Source organism: Pagrus pagrus, assembly GCF_965226575.1.
Source record: "Pagrus pagrus genome assembly, chromosome: 15".
Lineage (NCBI taxonomy): Eukaryota > Metazoa > Chordata > Actinopteri > Spariformes > Sparidae > Pagrus > Pagrus pagrus.
The window spans coordinates 7,211,207-7,234,253 of NC_140199.1; the positions used below are offsets into that span (position 1 = coordinate 7,211,207).

Consider the following 23,047-nt stretch of genomic DNA (forward strand, 5'->3'; position numbering starts at 1 on the left):
TTTTCTCGACTGTCTCTGCAGAGGTGAGTCTGACAACTTAATTGGTTCCCTCAGGCGCTGTTTTCTTTTCTTCTCCTTCTTTTAAAGATTCAGTTTCCGTGCCGTCTGCTACACCTGCCTGCCAAGCTCCAGCGCCTGATGGGCGCGGCTGGGACCGGTGCCCACATCTCTGTGTTTTGACTTGCCTGGGAAAAAAAAGTTGAGCGAAAAGGCACAAAAGGACCGAGGAGGACTTTTTTTTTTTTTTTAGAGAACATCCCACCACGACGCGTCAACTTCATATAAACACATTATCATTCCTCCTGTGGATCAGTCGAGGTCCATCTTTTGTAGAGGAGGACTCGGGATTTGATTGATTGTTTGTTCGAGCTGGCTGAAGGTATGGATTTTAACAAGTTCACTGGGATTACCTGGAGACTGTTTATATATATATATTTATATAAAAGGAGGTTGTTCATGGTGGATGGTGTTTCTTGCATCTCTGCACTAACAACTGCTCTCTGGGACTTTTGGTGATGGGCTGTCAAGCCTCTTTTATTTGGCTTTTATAGTTTGGATTGTTTTGCAGAAAGTCTTTATTCTTATAGCTTATAAATTTCAAGTTCTGTTGAACTTGTCTGTGAAACCCAACAGGGGGTTTCGGGATCATTTTTCTTCCAGTGGGATCTATATAATTAGTCTGTTACGCTGATCTCAGGATAGTTTTACAGGTCCTTTTGCTGAGCTATTTACATCCCTCTAAATATACTGCAGGACACGGTCAGAAACTGGACAAGCTGGAGCCGTTTTTAACCTGCTGTCCAGATCAGTTCCAGGCTGATAATGAAAAGAAATAGACAGAAATGTTGGTTTGACTGACTTTCACTCATGTTGTACTTATGATTTGTGCACTTTCAGTCCCCCAAAGAGTCTTTTTTGTGTCTGTTTTGTGTCTAAACGTTGGACCAGAGTGTGCAGGACACGAGGCACATGTTGTTAAATGTCCTTGGCTGGCAGGGTGTGGTGAGAGGATGGTGTATCAGAGCAGTGCAGGGACCCACTGAAGCCTTTTGTTCTTTTGTTAGTTCAAGTCTTCAAAGACAGAAAGTGAATAAAAGTCTATTGAAATCAACAGATGATGCATTGAAAGCTTCAGGAGCCTCTCTGGTGGTTATCAGCCTCTCACGTGAGGTTTGAGATGTGTCTGGAAAGTTGTTTTGTTTTGAGTTGAGCTGTTCTGTGTCTTGATTTTTCCGCTGTGACCTTCGGGATTTAATTTTATGATCATGAGACTGATGTTGTGACGTTTCTTCTCTCTGTCCTGGCGTAAACATCAAAGCGGTTTTGGTTTTCAGCCCAAAATCATTCCCAGCGTAACTCACATTAAAATGTTTGCTGAAATGCCGTTTAACCCACAGTCACAACGAGGAATAAACAGACTTCTTTTGGCAGAGTGTGAACGTGACAGTGGTCGACATTTTATCATCATCTCAGCAGATTAAAATGGGATGGACGGGTTAACGAGAGAGATGGACTTCTCGGCAGGCTTGTCAGGAGAAAAGGGTGAGACTTCTGAGTTTATCCATGACGTTTTGAAAAAGTTAAAGGGCTTGTTCACCTAAATCACACACACACACACAAAAAAAACACTTTTTTACACATACTCCGATACAATACCTTGAAAAATGACAATATAAAAGACCATTTTTGATGCCACGAGGAAAAATTGAGGAAAAACAACGAGATATTTCTTGTCTCGTAGCAGAGAACAGCAGAACGACTGTAGAAAACATTAATACTTTCTTAGAAATACTTTTTAGATTTGCCTTTAAAAGTCATGTGAGTTAACTCGCTGTCGGAGAGAATAGAGAGCGAGGAAGTGTGACTCGGTGTGTCGATACTGCAGAAAATTACTCATGAAACCGTTTTCAGATAATCAGAATCGATACGTATCGCTGTATCGATTTATTTCTGACATATGTACGCAGATACTTTTGGTTTAGACGTTTAGAGAAACCCACCGCTGATCTGGTCACTTAAACACAATGGAGGTGAACCGACTTTTTATTTACGGCGCTTCAAAAAATACATTTCGAAAAATCTCAGCAGAAACGTGTCTTTTCCAAAAACACACTCCCTCTTCCACAGACCTCACTGTGGCAGGAGATGCAAAAACGTGCTTTCTCATGTGAAAGCTTAATGACAGGTCGCCGTGGTGTCAGTCTGTGTTTAAACGCTCGTCTCGCCTGCACTTATTCGCTGGGTGATGCTCTTCTCTCTCTTCTTCGGGGGAGCTTACTATCACTAACATCATGGCATGCCTTCACAGTTCTCGGGTTTCCATTTCTGCTCCTCTCTCTCCAGACTCGGGCTGTAAGTCATCCTCCGGGGTTTTCCTCCGGTAGTCACTCCCGAATTTAAAGGACAGCTCATCTTGGCCTAAAAAACTTTTGACACGAGGTCAAGGAACGCCTGATTACATGTTTCACGCCAACTGAAACAAACATATAGTCTGTCGTCAACTTGTTCTTCTCTTGTTTAATGTGTCACTAGTAAACTTTCTGTATACATCACTGTTTCTGAAAGTGAGAGAAAAGAAGGAGGAAAGAAGAGATGGGTAGGATAAAGTGGTTTGGACGCAACAAGAACATAAAAATGCCAAAACAATTGAGTTTCAGATGCTTTTCACGCTGGCTTCTCCGGGAATTTTTTGGGAGGCTGTTACAAAATCAGTTAAAGTATGATAACTACTGGTTTTCAGCCTTGACCCTTCACAGACATAAGTCCGTAAAAGGAAGGAGGATGAGGAGGAGGATGACGAGTGGGAGGACAGGAGCACGAAACCGAAATGAAATGTACATCTTTAACCGAGGCTGCAGCCGGAGATCAAGATGCCTCCTAGTGGAAGAAGGCTGTCATTAGTACTAATTATCTGCACCCATCTCATTATAAACACGATGTACACAAGCTTTACTCCCACATGTTGTTTATATTTAGCAAAGAGTTTAACGATAAGCACATAAACATGAGTAAGTTCACAGTTCACATTGTCGGAGAGACTGAAGGCTCATCATCGACTTCTGAGCACAAAGATCCACTTTCTGGAAGTTTCCCAGAGCATTCGTGGAGATGGTTTTGCTGTTAGTCCCTTTACTTATGTGTCATGATAGCAACTAAGCCATCTCCATGACAGCTGAGCAAACTCTAAAGGGAAATGAAAGCCTTGAGATTTGTCTGAAAGCTCCGGGAAATCTCAAGTAAGTGTTTCCCAGGCTGAGATGGTTTTTTTTGACAAAGAAAAATCAATGCCGCAAAAGCTGACATGTTGGATTTGATCACCTGCAACATGTGATTTATCAGTTATTTTCAATTTTGACAAGGATTTACTATCAAATTATCAAAAAATAAACCCGAACTTGAACTTAAAGGTGAGAAAAGTAGATTTTTGAGTCTCAACTCGTTAAATACTGACGCTGTAGGATTGCAGGTCGGGTCGGTCGTCATCCCAAACTGTTTTTTCCTACAAACGGGACCGTTAAATTTGACTTAACTACCTAAACAGACCAGATCGCATAATGTCACAATGAAATATAATTAATAAATCACACAAAAGCTTTGAGATCTGGCTGAGAGCTCCGGGAAATCTCAAGTAGGTTTGTCTTGTGCTGAGAAGTTTACGTCAAAGTGGAAACCAAAGACCGACTCGTCAGATTTGTTGTTTAGTTGTTCATAAACTTTAACTTGAACTTGAATTTGACAAAAAAAAAACTAAAAAAAACTTTATTTAGCTCAGACATCAGAGATTTTGTCACCACTTCCTTCTTTTTAAAGGGTTTATAAGTAAGTCTCTCCTGCAGGGAGGAACACCAACCTGGCAACCCAAACATTGTTCTTATTGATGGTTTATAACTGATGTATAAAACACTATAGGATGACTTGTTATCCGTTAATCCTCCTGTGAGTTACTGCGTGGAAACTCCATCCGTCAGTATCGTCCATCCATCAAAACCACATGAATTCATCTGCGGCGGCGTAAAAATCATCACCATGTCAGTCACTCAACACTCCAGCCAACACCCATTAAGTGGGATTAGCAGCCATATGTTTAAATAATATAGTCTGCTGTATATAACTCTGAGGAACTCACAGTGTCTTAACTTTCCTCCTTTTTATGTTTGTGTTATCAGTTGTAACAGAAACTATTACCACCACGACCAGGCTGACTTCTCTACCCCCAAGTGAGTGTCTCTTTTCTTCCAGTCACCCTTTCTTTAATTATCGGCAGCAAACTAAACTTATAACGCAGTAATTATAGCCCGAGCGGCTCTGAAGGGAGTACCCGATGAGTAACAGCTTCTCCTTGTTTTGCTGTGTGTCTTCTCGTTGCTAGAGGGAACCAGCGGATCAAATCACAGGAATATGTCCAGCGGTGCTGGAGGGCTGGGCTTGGAGAAGAATGTCTTAACCCAGAACAGCAGTGGAACGTATTTCTCCTCATGTGAGAGCAAATTTCCACTCAGGGTCCGAAAATTTGGGAAGTTGTGGCTGCGTGTGCGGATGAGTCTCAACGCTCATGTTATATTTTTAACCCCCAGGAGGAGGAAACTGACTCTTATTTTTTTTTTATTTCTGGGGTTTGCAGATCATTTCACATCACTTACAGTTTTTAGGGAACTTCCACTTTTTATGTTACGTAGAAATACACCAGGTACTGCAACAAAAACAAACAACAGTTGAATCTATTTAAAAATAACAACACAGAGAATAAACTCTTTCAGTTTTACATTATAGTTTATTATTAGATTTTGTTTACGGATGCATTAATTGATAAGTGATAAGTCGTGTTTTAATGTTGTAATTGGTCGAGCTAATACATTTACTTAAGTACTTATGTACACATATAAGGTACTTGTACTTGACTTGAGTATTATCTTTTCATCTTATAGGAAATAACATATTTTATACATCACGACAATAATTTGAAAGTTATAGCTACTGATTGGTTTACAAATTAGGAGTTTGTTTGTTTGTTTGTTTGTTTGTTTTTTTATAGATAAAGCTACTAACGGTTTACCTGTATACAATAAGAGCTGACACAATGAGTTAATTAAAGGGTGACTCCACCTGTTTTACACATTAAAGTGTGTTTACGGGTCTTAGGGAGAACTAAACAAGTAGATAAAGCCGTTTGTGGCTCCACAGGAAGCTGCATGTAATCTGATTAAATTGCCTCCAGTGATGTCACTCAGTGGCTACGTGGCATTGTGGGTAATGTAGGCCCCAGTTTTGAAAGGAAGAAGAATGCATAGAATAAAAAAAAAGTGACATCTCTTTAATCATTTGTTTTAAAACTGTTCATAAAGATCGGAGTGTGTTGTTAGACCAGCGGACTGCTTTTAAAAACCCGGTGCCTTCATTACCCACAATGCATCTAAGCCACTGAGGGACATCACAGGAGGCAATTTATCAGATTACATGCACACTTACTGTGTAAAATGGTTGAGTTACCCTTTAATCAATTCCACTGACAGGAAATTAATTGAGGATGTAAAGATTGACACATTTTCCCTTATAAGTATTAGTTTTGTCATTATTATTACTTATTGTTCAATAGTTGGACAAAACTCTCTGTGTGAAGACAATCAATCAGTTAATCTAGAAAACAATAGTAACAGAGTACTTCCACAGTGTTGTGTGGCTACTTTTACTTCAGTGAAGGATCTGAGTAGTTCCTAAATCACTGCCAACACAGTGGCTTCCTGTATTTTCCAATCAGGGAACTGTTATGTAACCGTAAATGTTCCTGGAAAGAGTTTTTTAAAGAGAGTCATTTGGTACTAATTATATAGAAAATGGAGTCAGTTTTTGATTTGCTCACTTACAATAATGTAGTCGGACAGTGAGAGAACAACAGTCAGCTGAATGTGCAAAAAAATGTGCATTTGTCTGCTTTTCAACATGAAGTTCAACGTTAACTGTCTCCTCACAGTTTCTAAACGTTTCCTTTCATTTGTACTAAAATTATATTGAACTTTCCAGGAAATTCCTGAAGAATTATCAGCTCTAACTTTAACTACTTTGCAGACTGTTGGGTAGTTTAATCTAGGAAAATGCATCATCAGTGGTTTGTGTGAAACATCTTGGTAAAATAGCTGCAGCTGTTGGATAAATGTGCAGTAAAACATACAATAATTAGCTCTGAAATGTAGCGGAGCAGAAGTATGAAGTAGTATAAAATGGAAATACTCGTGTGAAGTAAAGACAAGTGAGTAAAAGTAGACTACTCAGTAACAGCGAGCCGCTGTGTCTGGACTCCAGTGACTCAGTAATATTCTTGTTTGTTTATATACACTGTGAAGCGGATACAGTTACAGGAAATCAAAAATAACTCGGCTGCATCATCTCCTCCAGCCTCTGTAGGTGTGAACACCGGCAGCTTAAGCTCCTCCTCTGGAGTTTACCTGGGAGGAGACTCTTCAGGAGGAGGTGATGGAGGAGGGGGCTACTTTGACGGAGGAGGGTATGGAAGCGGAGGTGGAGGAGGAGGAGGAGGCGGCGGCGGCAGTTACATGGTGAGCTCGGTGTCAAAGGTCAGGTCCAGCTCGTCAGGCGGTGCCAGGAGATCGCAGACCGCCGGCTCATCAGGAGGCCTGTCGCCAGGTTTCCGGGAGAGGAAGACCTTAACCAGCCGCTCAGGAGGTTATGATGGTGAGATCCTGTGAATAAAAACAAGTTGGCATCAGACGGGGCCTGAAACAGAAGCTTGAAAAGAGAAGGAAGCCGCTGCGCATTAGGGTGCTGTTAACATTTCTTCTGCTATTGTGTTTTCTTGTAGGAAGTTCAAGTGGCAACTCCTCCCCAGAATTTACACGCAAAGACTATGGGATCTATTGTAAGTGAGATTGACGGCCGCGTTGGAAAATGCACCATATTTTTCCAGCTTTATCCTCATATTTATGTTTTCTTCCCCTTTTTCCTGTTTTCTTTGCAGGCTCGGGAGCCACAAGAGGGAGGAGCGAGAGCAGAGGTAGTCACTGATAGTTTTATTGGCCCCTCCTCGTTCCCCTTCATTATTTCTGCATCATCTGCCTCTGAATTGTCCTGGTTTATCTTTATTAAATCAGGATTCCTTTGTCCATTGTGTGATTTTCTTTTCCAGAGAGCGAGATCAGAGCCAGATTACAAAGCGCCTCTCCCACGGCCTGCAGATGTAAGACCACTTGAGACACATTGATCCGTTTGCTCTTGGTTGTGCAATCGCTCATAAAGCGACAAAGCGTCTTTATGAGACTGTGTTCATTCAGAGAAGCAGCGCTGGGTCACATTAGAGGAGAATGGACTTGAATTATGTTGCTGTCAAATGTTAGGGCTCGGTGCTCGCTGTATGTCACGCACACGGCGTTCCCTCTCCTCCACCTCTCACATGGATGTTTACCTCCATGAAATTTCAATTAGTAACACATGTGCAGCCCCTCCATACAGTAGACTCACGGCACATCAGCAAAAAAAAAGTTAGAGTTACACAGTGAGGATCAGGGGTTTGTTTGCAGCGTGTTCAAGTAGGGGAGAAGTTAAGGGGCAGATTTGCGGTGGCAACAATGGCACATATGAGTCACAGTTTGCAGAACATCCCGTTTTGAACCAAACAGTGGAGACTCAGAGTTTTACAGACGCTGGACGCTCCCCCTGCTGATTGAAGTGTATAACTGCAGTAATCGAATCCACATTTTTAAACAGTTAGTCATCATGTGCCACCTTAACCCCCCCAAACCTCAGCCGGGTCTCCGACGGTGCATAGCTGAACTTTCAGAAAATGGTGGAAGAAGTGTTTCAGGCTTTTACTTTTACTTTACTGACTTGCATTTACAAAGATTTTAAGGTACTTGCACTTTCTGCTTGTGCTACTTTATACTTTAAGTTCACTTTTCTTCACACTTCATGTGAATTGGTGGTTTTTAAACTATTAAAATGTTGATTAATGTATATTGACTTCGATATAAATATGAATATTGCTTGGGGACACTCAACACAACAGAGAAAGGCTAAATTTAATCCCTATAACACAATGTACGAACTGGGGGTAAAACAATTAGCCTTAAAAAAATATACATAAATAAATAGATAGATAGTTTTAAACAGTTTTTTCTCAATTTTGCTTGCAACTGTCTTCCTACCGGGATGTCAAGTATGCGAAATAAAGTAAATAAAACAGGATTTTGCAAGTATAGTGTTTGAATAAGTATAAACTCCAGTGTGGACTTTCAGACTAAACTCACACACTCAAAATGAATTTCAGTATTGTGCTTGTCGAGCATTGTCTGTGTGAACTTGCCTTCACAGGGACGGAGCTGGATGACGTGAAGAAGCTGCTGAAGGGACGCTCCTGCAGCGTCAGCCCCACCCGCTCCTCCAACGCCTCCATCACCCTGCCCGTCCCTAAAAAGGCCACCGTGGAAACCAAGACCATCACCGTGGCCTCTCAGTCGGGTACACCCTTACAAGAATAACACATACATGCACATACCTAACATGCATAGACAAGTCGTCTCCCATTTAAACGTATATGATTTAAAATGGCCTCGGTTTGTGCCTCTCAAGTTGTATTACGTTACATTCGGCGAGTGACAGAGCTCGGCAACTGGTTTCTAGAGAGCTTAATCTTTGAACCCGGACACGTACACACACCAGGATTATGTAACACTTTGGACAACACGAAATGAGAATATGAAACGGGTCAGAAAATTTTTTCATCCTGCATTGGAGAGAATATTTTCTAACAAACAGATCTGTGTCTTTTCTCTCCTGCAGGTTCGACTTCGTTCGACTCTGGTCTGAGATCAGCCGGCTTCCACACCATCGATACTGCAGGCCTGTTTGATACTGGTCTGACAAATGGGCACTTTGATACTGTAAAATCAGGCCAGTATGATGTCACGCTAAAATCAGGCCATTATGATACTGGTATTAAATCAAGCCATTACGATGGTAGTCTGAAATCAGGACAGTATGACACTGGCTTAAGATCAGGCCAATACGATACCAGTGTGAAGTCAGGAGGACAATATGATGTCACTCTGAAATCAAGCCAGTATGATACCAGTCTGAAGTCAGGACACTATGACATGAGCATGAAATCAGGGCAGTATGACGGCAGTATGAGAACAGGCCAGTACGACACGCTGGACGCCATACTTCCATCTTTCTCCTGGTCCACCTCCACGCTGCCCGCTGCCTCTTCCACCACGGCGGTCGCTGGCAACACCGGCTACTCGTACCAGACGAGCACCAACAACATGCCGGGAGGATCCTCGCCTGTTGGCCTCACCTCACCCTCGTCCCTGTCAGGTGAGACCAAACGTACCTTGAGATTTACCTGTGGTCTCTTTTGTGACGTAGTGAGGAACGTGTTTGTGCTGTATTACGTACTTTATGTTAAGCACCGTACTTTTTTTGGGCAAAACTATTTAAATTAACCAAAAAATGAATCATGTACATTTCTTAAATTTGAACGTACATCCTTTAATTTGCCAATTACAAGTTCTAGCTGCTAAAATGTGAAGATTTAATACTTTCCCATGCATTTTATTTCCATTTCCATTAAGATATTTAACGATGAATCTATAAATAAGTTGTTTTTTATCCTGTGTAGTTAAATTTAATAAACAGTAAGTGTGTGTTACTTTTTACGATTAGTTTTATTTTGTCATTCACTTTTTTCTCCTTGTTTGTGTATTTTGTTGTTCTTCTTTTCTTTTTTCTTGAATGTTCAGACAAGCATTTCTATTTTACTATTTTATGTTATTTAATCAAATCAAACTGCATCTGTATTTTACAGTTTACGGCTTTCAGAACAATCTGGCTCCCACCTCCAGCAGCGTGCTCACCACCAGCGGAGCTAACGTACACGCTAACGTAGGAGGTACGACAGCACGTTCGCTGACATATTTCCACTATATCTCGACACATTCAGACATCTTTCCACCTTCTTCTCTGTATCTGAGTGTTTATTTGCGTGTGTCTGTGTTTTACAGGTTACGGCGTTCAGAAGAACGTGTCGAACGGAGTTGGTGTCATCAGCACTGGAGTCTCTACAAGTAAGTCCACAGTGGATTCCCTGCAGTCACCGTCTGAACAGTTTCTCAAACTTAAATGATTCCTGACTGTTTCTTTCGTTGTCATCAGCCACTAGATCCCAAACAGTCGATGATGCTTACAAGAAGGACTATAAGTTCCTGATCTCTGAGAAGGAGAACGTGCACGCCAAGAGGGACACGGAGATGCTCATTCTGGCTAAAGACAGCGGGAAGCAGTTCACCAGCAGCAGCAGCGTTCATATAGGAGGAGGTGAGTCAGACGCACACCGCCTCCTTCTGGATGAACAGTGAATTTTCTCTCACCTTGATGAAATTTCTCAACTTTTTCTGGACACAATGTTCAACTTCCTGGATCTGTTTGTGGGTCGTTTTAATCAGATCAGGAGCTGAAGTACTTCCACTCTTCCCAGTGTTTATTTGTTTACCTCCTCCCAGTCTTGGGGATCCTCTATAAGCAGACCAGTTTCCTATAAAAAGGTGTTATTGACATTTACGATTTGTTCTTCTCCTCTCATTAAATTGAAGATATTTGCTTGAGTTAATACTTCTTGTCTTTGTTTGGTGAAAGGCTTCAGGAGCTGAGGGCGGCCGAGCTTGCAGTTATTTTTTGAACGCCGTTATCACAAGATTCAATTAGAGCTAACAAGATAATCAATCACGAGGAAACGACTTAATAAGATTCTTAGGAGGGGACCAGAGTTTTAAAACAAACCACATGAACTTTACTTTAAGGATGTTTTTCCGAGTGTTGGCGATACGAGAGTGAGCTTATATACTGTGGTCGACTTAAAGCAGATGTGTTACCGTCCAGTAGGCGAGAGTCCAAAGAAGTCTTGTTGGCTCAGGGAAAAGAAACATCACACACTGTCGGGTGTTTGAACGGTGAAGTCAAGTACGTATAGAAAGAAGCAAGATTGAAGTCTGATGCATTGATACATTTTCAGCTTAAATCAGTCGCCGTAGTTGTCAAGATGCATCCTGGTACGGCACTACTGATCTCCAATTAAAATTATAAGTACGAAGAGGAAACAACCTCCTGTTTTCTTGAGATTACAAGATAAATTAGCTCTTTATAAAGAAACACAACCTTTGTGATGTCGAGATAACAAAATAATTCATCAGTGAACTCGACAACTCCAGCCATTGTTTGCTATCAGCTGCTGGTCAGTTGCAGGAACATATAAGATCAAAAATAAATAAGTAAATCATTAACTTGTGATCTCGGGATAACGATAAACACATTTGAAAGCACGGCTGCTCTCAGACTGTTTGAAGCCCTTTCTCTGTTATATTTCGCTATCGTTTGCTATCTCACTTTTTATCAGCTGTGTTTTTGGTTCTGCTTGTTAAACACAATAAAAAACAATGAAAGCAGTTGTTTTAAAAAAAAGTATGTCTAATTTTACAGGGTCGCTATCTGGAGATTCGATAAAGAAAGAGAAGCTTATTTCGAGCTACACGGAGACGATGCCACTGAAGTCGGAGACAGGCAACTCTTACTGTGAGCGGTCGCTTCAAAACACCTCGAAGAATAAAGAAAAGTACTTTGATTATATAAATAAATGACTTCTGTTTATTTATCCCTTCCACAGATGGATCATCTGGAGTTGTAATGAAAGACAAAGCCACCTATGCAGGTATTTTTGATCGCTTGTGTGCTGATATTCACACGATAACTAATATTTTAGTTTTTGAAAGTGACGATTTTACTCTCCGTCCTCAGAGATTCACAGAGACAGCGGCGCCTTCGGAGGCGGAGGACTGTGCTGCTGCTCCGACTCCTGCTGCTCCTGGTGGAAATGGCTGCTGGGTCTCCTCCTGCTCTCCCTGCTCCTGCTCGGACTCCTGTTTGGACTCATTGCACTGGGTGAGGTTCGACTTATCCACAAAGATAAAAACCGAAGGTGTCCTGAGATGCTCTCGGCAGCGGCCCTGCAATGAAACGCCTGGGAGTGACTGTTTCTGAACCAATAAAATGAGGGTTTCAGCTTTTACAGGCTAGTGAGCATTATTTCACTCTGCTGCTAAGAGCTGGGAGGCAGTAAATGTACTCCTTTCCCTGGAAACTTGATCTGTGGGTACTGTGTCGCTGCCATAAAGTCGGTCTGGCATTCATTGTCAGTGGAGTAGCTCCAGAAATCGTTGCTTGATGACATCAGAGACTCCAGTTTGTTTTCCTGCAGCAGGAGAGCTGTTGATTCGTTTTTTTTACTGATAATAATGTGATAAAGAACGAACCTGGGATAACATTTACAACCTCTGACTTGAGGTGTGTTTTTACTTCTTTGTAAACGCGTGCACATCAAAACCGTTTGACTTCATACTGCACCTATTTTAGGACGTCATAATTTTTACGTCCATTGTTAATAAATGTCCAAAAACTCGCCTAGAAATCAGAGGAAAAGACGCTCCTTACAACTACAGAACTTGCCTGAGAATCATGATGTTTTTAAGTTTTCTTCTGTATAAATGTAACCCAGTTATATCTGTCCGTCTAATTATGGACTCACTGCAACCAGGAACGGCTGATAGTTAATTCGGCATACTTTTAATGCTGCAAATTTGGCAAAATGTAAACATATATAGGCTAAAAGTTGTGGCCCACAGCTAATTAAATGACCCCAGGACAGCTCACTGTCTGTTGGGAGTAATCAGACATAATCTACACATTAAATTATGAGGATTTGGGTTTTAATAAACAAATAATCTTGATATTTACATTAAAATAAGGATGAAAGCAGTAAAATCAGCAAATGTTGATCTCCCTCTTTCAGCTGAGGATGTGAGAAAGCTGAAGAATCGTGTGGCCACCCTGGAGGCCGCGTCCTCCGTCGCCGCTGCTCGTACCGGTCGGCTGTCAGGTTCTGACAATGACATCTATCTGGCCGGTGGAGCAGGTGGAGGAGGTAGCCACACTGACAACACACTACACCTGGGTGCTGGAGGAGGAGCAGGCACGAGCTCCAAGACACGAATCGCGATCGCCGGTGGGTCAGGTGGCGCCACTGGTACCAATGGCATCGACGTCAGCCTTGCTGGTGGTGCTGGTGGCACTGGCGGGTCTACTGGGTCCAGAGTTGGAGTTGCTGGCGCAGGCGGTGGTACTGGACACAGTGGTGGTGCCGGCAGTGCTGGAACCAGTTACGGTGGCGGTGTTAGCAGTGCTGGTGGTACTGGACACAGTGCCGGCAGTGCTGGAACCAGTTACGGTGTCGGTACTGGACACAGTGATGGTGTCAGCAGTGCTGGAACCAGTTACGGTGTCGGTACTGGGCACAGTGGTGGTGCCGGCAGTGCTGGAACCAGTTACAGTGGCGGCGTTGGCAGTGCTGGTGGTACCACAGGATTCGGTGTGAGTGGAGGACACACAGACGCTTCCCTTCAGCTGATGATCCAACACATGTTAAGAAGTGAAATGCAGTCACAAACATTCAGAGGTACTAATACACACACACACACACACACACACACACACACACACACACACACACACACACACACACACACACACACACACACACACACTACATTTATTGATCTCTTGCTTTGTGTTTCAGCTTTCCTAACATCCTCGGTGCAGGGAGAGAGAGGGCTGCCTGGACCTAAAGGTGAACTTTATATATAATTTCTTTTATAAAATCTAAACACGGAAACATTTTTTAAAAAGTCGTGTTTGATTTATATTAATTAATTTCTTTTTTTGGTCTTTTCAGGGGACACTGGAGCTAAAGGTTTGGACTCTTCACTTGTGGTTCTGTTGATCTGTTGTGTTTCTTTATGTTCGTTCTTCTTTATAATTAAATGTTTCACTCGTCACAGGTGACGCTGGTTTCCCTGGACTTCCAGGTGAGGAATGATGATGAACATAACTCTTGAGTCATTAACAGTACTTTACATTTTCATAGGACTATTATGTGGCGTCATAATGTAATTTTTACCGTGACCTTTGACCTCAGGTGCTCCTGGTACGATGGGACCTTCAGGCCATGAAGGTCCTAAAGGACAGAAAGGAAGCCAAGGTAGAGAGAGTTCAGACTACATGATTCAAGTTCACTGTTTGTCGTATTGAGAGTGAGATAAATTTAAATGTATGTAAAATGTCTGATCAGGTGATCATGGAGTGGACGGGCTGCCTGGTATCAGGGGTCGTGAAGGCCCAGGTGGCCCCAGAGGTGAGCCAGGACCTTCAGGCGTTGGACCGAAAGGTGACAGAGGTACGTCTCAGATCTCCAGCAGAACTCTTGTGTTTATTAATGATATTGATAATGTCTAGTTTACCTTGATTGTGTCATTAAAGGATCTCATGTGTTTGGTTTATGCAGGTTCTCCTGGTGAACCGGGGGCTCCTGGGCCTCTGGGATCAGTCGGACCGAAAGGTAAGATCATTGTACTTCTTGTCCTTTACTTTGAGTTTTTTCATGTTTAAATAAATAACAACAAAAACAGCTGATTGTCTCGTGTTTTTACATCAAAATACCAAAGTTTTACTTGCAACTGGAACAGTTTATGACCTCATGTATGAAATAAAAGCAGCACCAGATGGCAGCATGTAGTCAGTTAGACGATAAAGCCTCCATGAACACACAAGCAGATGATGAAAGTTAATAAACGTGCCATTTTTCAACGATTATTTGGGGGAATTTTGACCTTTATTGGATACGAACGTGCTATTTTAATGATTACTAATCTCTGCTCTAGGTGCACCTGGAAATCCTGGACTTCCTGGGACACCAGGTCAGTTACTTTCTGCCAGAAACACCTGCTATTATCTTGAATTCACCAGCAGCAGCTTATAAAAAGGGATTAAGTCAGAGCCAACTGTGTTTTTTTTTATATTACATGATGTGTTTTTTTATAGGTCAACCAGGTCCTCAAGGTTTCCGTGGCGAGGCAGGGTTACCTGGAGCTAAAGGTAGATTAGGTCATTAATCAGCTGTATTTGCTTGATTTTATGCACCATAATGTTTCTCACAGTCGTTCTTCTCACTCTGCAGGTGACAGAGGACTCGCTGGATTCCAAGGAGCTAAAGGTTTGTTGTGACTAAATCAGATTTTTCCAGGACTTGTGGGGTCAGTGAATGTTTCTAACTGTAGTTTAATTCATGTTTATTATAGGTGATCCTGGTCACGATGGTATCAGAGGTATTAAAGGTCAGTACAGCTCTGTGGATTTAACTAAAGTATCTGACAAACTGGCACTTTTATAAACTGAGTGCTGTTTTCTAATCCGGTTGTCTCGTTCCTCAGGTGAAGCAGGAGCACCAGGTCTGCCAGGGCTCGCTGGAGAGAAAGGATCCAAAGGGTCAATGGGTGAGTCTGAGAACTTCCTGCCTCAAATAATAAAATGACTCTCAGACACTTAGATTATTCTCTTCTTCTAGACTCTAGCAACAACTTTGTATTTTTGGTTTCCTGGCAGGGAATTTGATGAAAAGATCAATAATGATATGAAGCTACAGCCAGCAGCTGATTAGCTTAGCACAAAGACTGAAAGCTGTGGGGAAGAGCTAGCCTGGTTCTGGCTTAAACGTAGCTTGAATACCTGTTAAAAATGGCGTATAATCGTTCTTATCATGTCTTTTTTTTAAATTCTGTACTTTAAACATGTTCCAGCTATTTACGATAACAGTGTTTTAATTATTTTTCTGAAATAATTATTGTTAATGTTGTTATTACAATAATTAATACAGTCCAACTGATTTGAACGACAAGCTCCACCAGAGGGCAGCAGAGAGGAGTCTGCTCATGAAGCCTCTCCGCCGCCCTCTACTGTTCATTAAAGGAACAACAGACACTGAATAAACCATTTCAATGGGAGTTTGTTTCTTAGAGTAACTTCTGTATCGATATTCAATATAATATGTGTTTTTTCTTTGCTTTTATGTCGCCAGGCTTGGCTGGACTGGATGGTCAAAAAGGATCAAGAGGTAAATGAGTCATTATATGAGCATGTTGTACCTTTAGATGATTAATCACTGATGCATGATTGTTTAAGGAGCATGTAGGATTTCAGACACAGTTTTTTTTAGCCCCAAATAAATCCTAAAAATTTACATTTTTATTTTTGGCCTTCAGGTGACCAAGGACCTTCTGGGCCACCTGGACTCAGAGGTCCTTCTGGGCCTCCCGGAGATGGTGGACTTCCAGGTAAGCATGATCCTGATGTAACTCTTATGAAACTTGATCTTTAGCTATGTTAACGTCATCATAAATGGATGATATGAGAAGATATATTCATAACATCTCCCCCTTTGTAGGACAACCTGGACTTCAAGGACCACCAGGTACGACTCCACTTTTAATCCAGTACACATTGTAGCTTTATTATTAATTCTGAATCTTGCTGTAAATTCTGCTCTCGACAGTAAAAATATACTTGTGTCTTTCTTTTAGGTATACCAGGGAATCCAGGAAGACCCGGCGCTAAAGGTACGACTGCTGTCAGCTTGCTTGGGCCTTCTGCTTCCTGAAATATCACGAGCTTTATCTATTAATCTGTGCAGCTGAGTTAACATGTCCGTCCTCTGTTTTTAGGTGAAACAGGGCAAGCAGGAAGAATCATCAACGCAGGTAACAGAACATGTTAAAACTTATATTTCAAGAGAAAACAGGACGGGTGACACCATTGTTTTTACTAAAACTGACCGCCGCTACTTTTATGTTCCAGCTGGCTCCTCCGCTGTTGGCATCCCAGGACCACCTGGACCTTCTGGTCCTCCCGGGCCTGCCGGACCTCCAGGATTATCAGGTACTGACCCTTAAAAACCTAGAGAGTACCCTGATGATGTCCTCATTTACATCTCAGCACTGGAAGATCAGTAGCAACAGCACTTATATCACTTTTGTTGTGCCAACTTCAACGTGTTACTTATTTCTTTAGGTCCGATTGGTCCTGCTGGTCTGCCTGGCCAACCTGGTAGGTCTTTAGCTCCTAAAGACAGCTTTTTTAGATTGGATATGTTGCCGGTTTCATCGATGTTTAATTGTGTTTGTCTTCACAGGTCCTAAAGGTGACAGAGGATATAAGGGAGAGCAGGGAGAAGCAGGAGTATCAGTGAGAACGTCTGAAAGCATCAGCTCCACCAGAGCTGAGAGTGAGTACTTTGTTTTAAAATCGTTTTTTTTGTCTTCCTCTAGAGAACCAGAACCAGAACACCGCTCATCACTTTGTGTGTTTTTGTTTCTGCTTTAGGCCAGTTTAGTTCCGGTAGATCCTCAGGACAACCTGGACCTCCTGGTCCGCCCGGTCCACCTGGACGTCCAGGTAAATATGACGCAGCATCGTGAACAACTTCGCCTTTAATGATTCCTCTAGAGGATTTGTTGACCACAGTCTTCATGTAATATTCTTCAGATTGTGTCACTGACTGTGTGTTTCAAATGTGTTCATCAGGAGATTCAAGACAAGGACCTCCGGGACCACCTGGGCCTCCAGGTCAGCCATTTAAACTCATTAAATCCACAGTTTCAAACATGGACGTGTCACACGATGTCTCTGTTCATTATCCAGTCTTCATATAAATCATTTCTACCTTCTAGGTTATGGAAGACCAGGACCTAAAGGAGACAAAGGAGACCCAGGCTTTTCATCCGGCTCTGGTATGATCCAACATCTCAACGTGTGCTCTGTGTTGATGTGAGTTTGATGTTTACTGACAGGAAACATTTCAACATTGTTCTTCTTACAGGAACCTATTACACTGCACAGCCAGGACCACCTGGGCCTGCCGGGCCTGCTGGGCCCAAAGGATCAACAGGTGATCACATTTTTTCAAAGATCTTTTACTTACACACTTCTAGTAGCATTTTATTATAACATGTCCGTCCTTATTTCAGGTTCTCAGGGACCGAGAGGATACCAAGGTAAATATCTTTCTTCTATATCACTCACGATGTAGATCATTGTGAGCCTTCCAACATAACTAACTGTGACGTCTCATGTGCGTCTCAGGTGAACCAGGCCAGCCAGGTGTGCCAGGCAGTCCAGGAAGACCAGGAAGCTCTGAGAGAGGTCGACATCCAAACACAAATCAGACAAATCCACATTAGAATTATATCATGAGACACATTCGTGATAATCTGAAGGTCTGAGGATGAACTGTGTACTTATGTCTCCCTTACAGTGTCGACTTATTCCGGAGGCCACAACATCCCAGGCCCACCAGGTCCACCAGGTCCTCCTGGACTTCCAGGACCACAAGGATTTAAAGGTAACCCTGCCAACACATCAGGATCTGTGAATGCTGCCGAGCTTTATTGTCTGTGCTTCAGAGTAAACTTTGTGTCCGCCTGTGTGCGTCACATGAAGATAATGCTTGTGTTGGTTATCTTTCCTCAGGGGACACTGGAGCTCCTGGTATTCCCGGCTCTTCAAGAGGTAGGAAAAGATCTAAATTATTGTCCTGAATAGTCTTTACAAATATAAGTGGAGTGTTTTTTCTCAGCTCAATCAGATTAACTCTGAAGTTTAACTCCACTTAACCTCTTCAGGGTCTTAACTGTCTTATTGCTCCTCAGGCTCCGTCTCCGTCGCTTCAGGTCCTCCTGGTCCTCCAGGTCCTCCTGGCCCTCCAGGCCATCCAGGCTCCTCTGCCTCTTCCAGTGAGATGCACCAGTACATGAGCGACTATCTGAGTAAGAGCTTTTTCTGAAGCAAAGTCACGAGTTCACAGGCTGTCAGGGGAACAGAGGAGACCATGAACATGTTTCATTTGTCTCATGCAGGTAGAAGCAGATTATCTGGAACACCTGGACCTCCAGGTCCACCTGGACCTCCTGGAATCCCTGGAAGCTTCTCTGGCTCAATCGACGACATCTCCACCAGAATCATTGCCTACATTCAACGTAAGACTGTGATCCTCCCCAGATACTAGATATTAGAGCGGAAACCTCTTGTAGTGATCGCGTCTGGCTGGGTCGGCTGGTGGAAGATTACTGTGACTGTGATGACTATAAGCTGCTGTTTCCACTCTATAGTAGAATGGGAGACATCATTAACTGTGTTGTGTGATTTCAGGTTCAGGTTCAAGCTTCAGCCACGGCGCTCAGGGTCCTCCAGGACCTCCTGGTCCTCCTGGACCTAGCTCTGGCTCTGGATCCCTGACGGTCAATGCTCTCATCACCATGCTTCAGAGTAAGTACGATTCAACTAATAACTGAAACTAATAAAAAAAATAAACTGAGATGATAGAAACAAATGAAAAATAGAAACTTACAAAAGCTCTGAAGACAGAGAAGTTTGGTTTCTAAGAGGCTTCACCAGCAAACTTTGTCTCTCTGCTGCACAGGAGACGACGTGAGGAGATATATTACAGGACCACCAGGGCCACAAGGACCACCGGGACCACCAGGGTCATCAGCAGGATTTTCAGCCAATTACAACGTGGAGGAAGTTGCCAGATATGTCTTTAATATCATGACCGGTAAGCACAAGTTGCACTAACAGAAAGCAACATCCCTGTTAGTGGAGCCTGGACTTCACCAACCAATCAAACTGCTTTCATTGTCATTTTCAGACAGAGGGATTGCCCGAGGTCTGCCCGGGCCACCTGGTCCTCCTGGGCCTGCTGGGCCTTCTGGTGGAGCAAGCTCTGGCTACGCGACCGCTACGATCGACTACACTGCGCTGATGAGAAGTAAATTATTAGATTTCTTCATCAACAGATCTTTTTTCAGCTGCAACAACAGTGAAAACTTTGTCACTCACGCGTCATCTTCCTCATTTCTTCCTCTTCTCAGATCCAGAATTCCGCACATGGATCAGCTCTTCAGTCAAACAGGGTGCTCCTGGTGCTCCCGGTGCTCCCGGTTCTGTGGGTTTCCCAGGGATTCCAGGCCCTCCTGGTCCTCAGGGACCACCAGGAGTCAGTTCTGCCACCGTGTTGGGGTCGGGAGGTCGTGGCCACAGCTTGGAGGAAATTCAACGTTACCTGCAGGGTGAGTCTGACGGAGAGAAAAACAAGATGACGTATGAAAAGTCACCACCAGCGCTCAGTCCTGAGTCCATCAGGTTAAAAATGACCCGTGCACGTATCGGAAACACATTTCACTTATGGCTACTTGCAGACAATCTATCCTCGTTGTTATTACACTGTGTACAGCACCGTTTAAATGGTGATAATGGTTGAGTTATATGTATATTATTCATTGCACCCTCAAGTTAAATGAAAGCATTCGTTACACTTAGAGGAGAAAAATCTCACCAAAAAATTACTTGTCGTCCGAACTGCCTCCCTGAGAGAGTTTCACTGAAAACAGGATTAAATATTTATGTTTAAAGCTAAACACATTTAGTTTCTTGTAAACATAAACCAAAGGCGGCGTGTTTTGCAGATGAACTTCTAATTTGTTTGCATAAAGTCGCCGAACAGGAGAAGAATAAACAGAACCGTAAACGCTTTCATTTGGCGGTTTCAGCCTCAAACCTTTACAGCTCATCAGCTCCAGAACTCCACACTTTATTCACTAAATGTTTTTGGCTGTCTTGTCCCCACCAGGGTGATGTTTTAGGTGATATCTGGTTTCTTCATAGACTAAATCACAGTTTGTTTAGATAAACGTCCAGGTAGAAAACCTCTGCATCAGGCTTTAGCTTGAAGTTGTTATAAACGAGCAGATAGCATAAGATGTCGCCGTCGTGTGGATGTTAAAGACGCTAGCAAAGCCATAAAGTACATTGACACACCCTGGAGGTGAGACTTTAAACCACTGGAGGTCAGCAAAAACAAGACTTTCAGGGCTGTTAAAGATATAAACATAAACATTATTGGGGTGAGAAGGTTAGAATGACAATAACAATTGAATTAAATCTTTCTCAGGCTCTGGGTTCAGAGGTCTTCCCGGCCCTCCTGGCCCTCGAGGTCCACAGGGACCACAGGGTCCATCAGGCGGTTACAGTGGATCGGTTTCCTACAGTGGAAACTTCCCACGGGAGACGATCCGCGCTGAAGTCCAGGAGTATCTGACCAGTAAGCTCCCGCCATCACGCACAGATTAAACACGGGATCAGTGCCTGTAGTCGAACTTTTAACCTCCATGAAACTTTTATTTTTTCAGGTGACAATGTTCGTCGCACCATCATCGGACCGCCAGGGCCTCAAGGACCAAGAGGTCAGAAGGGAGAGCGTGGAGAGCCGGGTTACGTCCAGGGCCACTCGCAGGGCCAGACCTACTCTCAGGACGGCTCTCAGGTCAGCTCTCGCTACGGCGCCGAGCGCAGAAACGTCGAAATCAGCGGGCTCACCGAGATGCTGGATTACTCCAACGTCGCCATGAAGGTTACAGACTACATCAAGAGTGAGTGCTGCCAACATTTTACTTCCTGAACTCGACACCTCTGTATGACAACACGAGTGTCACTACAGTACTTTGATATAACATCCCTCCTGTAGATCAAGGCCTGCTGCAGGATTATATGGTCGAGGGTCCCTGGAAGGCGAACGTGAGAGCGATTCAAGGCCCCCCTGGTCCACCCGGACCTCCCGGACCATCCGGTCAGAGCCGCGTCATCGGCGCCTACGGCAACGTCACAGCTGACCTCATGGAGTTCTTCAGAAGTGAGCGTACACTGTTATGACTTTCCACATACTGTATCAGGTCAAAGCTTACTTCAATGGAAAACTATCCAGACTTATGTAAGTGCAGCTGGAAAATGTTGCTTCATCATGACTGAATCTGGGCTTTTGCTCTGGCGCAGCTTACGGTACCATCGCAGGCCCGCCAGGAGGCCCCGGACCAAGAGGAGATAGAGGGTACCCAGGACCCAGAGGAGAAAAGGGTAAACAGAGCTGATGATAAAAGACAGCTTATTGCTTACTGAGTGTCGTTGAAGTGGACTGAGGCAGGAGATGTGTGTGTTTGCAGGTGATCCAGGACGTCCAGGTTTACCAGGACTCCCAGGAACATACACTGTCCAGATCCCACACAGAGTGCAGAAGAGGGATGCAGGTAAACATCGGTCCAATTATTTAAAAAAACAAAAATGTGCAGTGTTTAATAGAGCTAACCCGTCCCTTGTTTTGTCTCTTCTTTCTCCCCCTGCAGAGAACAAAGAGGTCGATCAGAATAAAGTGGTCGGTCGTCGCAAGAAGCTCCGTCGCCATGCCAACGGTGGCTAAAGTGCTAACGTACTGCTGGGTCGTGTCAGATTTAATTTTTTCTCTTTATTTGTTTTTTTTTTTTATAGGATCAATGCAAGTAGTGAAAAATGCTCCGTATTCTTGCCATTTGTAGAAAAGTTCAGGGGACAATTTGAGCAAAATAAAAGTGGCCAAAAAACGCATCAGTTTCTTTAAAAACTGCTTCAGTAGAGTTAAAGATTTTAGCTGCTGGTCGGTGTTTTTGTAACACAGACTTCTACTACTTTTTTTTATTTGACATGTGGGTGTAAAATGTTTACTGTGCTTCGGTTAGATGCTTGCATTCAAACCTTTTTTTTCCAGGGGCAGCTTTGTTTAAGAGAACATTATTTTTAAGCAATAAGTAGCCGATATATTTCATGTGCACTTTGCGTCTTTTCCCACTGCTCCTGTAACTTGAGGTGTATTTTTTTTTTTTTTTATTAATTGTCTTTTGATGATTTTTATTGTGTTGAGGAATATATTAGTGTTGAATGTTTCATAAAGGAGTACAATATTTTCAGTTTACCCACATAAATCAAGTCCAGCCTTTTAAGACCTCTGGAAGTTTATCCACTCACGATATACAAAACAGATTTAAATATATTAAAGCATCGCTATCTGAAGCTTGCACAGTTCCAGTCAGAGTGAGGGTGAGGAGGGTGAGGAGGGTGGGCGGGTGGGTGGGGGTGAGGGTTGGGACTGACGGTGTACTTGAAAGGTTTGTTGGACGACAGGGACTCAGATAATCACTAACAGACGGCTGATTGGAGTGTATATTTTTGTATAAGAGCGCACTGAAATTCATATATTTTCTTTATACCTTGAAGTGTTGGAAAGATTAAATTATAAAAATGT

At 42.9% G+C, this 23,047-nt stretch overlaps 1 protein-coding gene across 6 annotated transcripts; it reads left to right on the top strand.

Moving 5' to 3' along the window:
- col17a1b (collagen, type XVII, alpha 1b) lies at positions 1-22,846 on the top strand. Of its 6 annotated transcripts, none has more exons than XM_084376478.1 (56): positions 1-23; positions 1,474-1,542; positions 4,167-4,217; positions 4,370-4,477; positions 6,391-6,687; positions 6,815-6,871; positions 6,971-7,006; positions 7,139-7,189; positions 8,320-8,466; positions 8,788-9,324; positions 9,815-9,898; positions 10,011-10,073; positions 10,162-10,323; positions 11,482-11,574; positions 11,666-11,710; positions 11,797-11,940; positions 12,848-13,510; positions 13,631-13,681; positions 13,787-13,804; positions 13,893-13,919; positions 14,030-14,092; positions 14,183-14,287; positions 14,396-14,449; positions 14,772-14,807; positions 14,932-14,985; positions 15,068-15,103; positions 15,189-15,224; positions 15,321-15,383; positions 15,965-16,000; positions 16,149-16,220; positions 16,331-16,357; positions 16,467-16,502; positions 16,608-16,643; positions 16,741-16,821; positions 16,954-16,989; positions 17,075-17,167; positions 17,266-17,337; positions 17,467-17,508; positions 17,613-17,672; positions 17,762-17,830; positions 17,910-17,936; positions 18,025-18,084; positions 18,197-18,283; positions 18,412-18,450; positions 18,591-18,707; positions 18,798-18,917; positions 19,090-19,206; positions 19,361-19,495; positions 19,589-19,708; positions 19,812-20,009; positions 20,891-21,040; positions 21,129-21,368; positions 21,464-21,628; positions 21,769-21,849; positions 21,936-22,019; positions 22,116-22,846. In XM_084376478.1, the coding sequence occupies exons 2-56, from the start codon at positions 1,488-1,490 to the stop codon at positions 22,187-22,189; spliced, it is 5,610 nt and encodes a 1,869-aa protein (XP_084232604.1). In that variant the 5' UTR covers positions 1-23; positions 1,474-1,487; the 3' UTR covers positions 22,190-22,846. The 6 variants fall into 6 exon arrangements, with proteins under 6 accessions (XP_084232604.1, XP_084232606.1, XP_084232602.1 ...); XM_084376480.1 differs by having other exon boundaries at positions 3-23; positions 1,477-1,542; XM_084376476.1 differs by lacking the exon at positions 1-23 and adding an exon at positions 39-379.
- Positions 22,847-23,047: the final 201 nt, after the last annotated feature.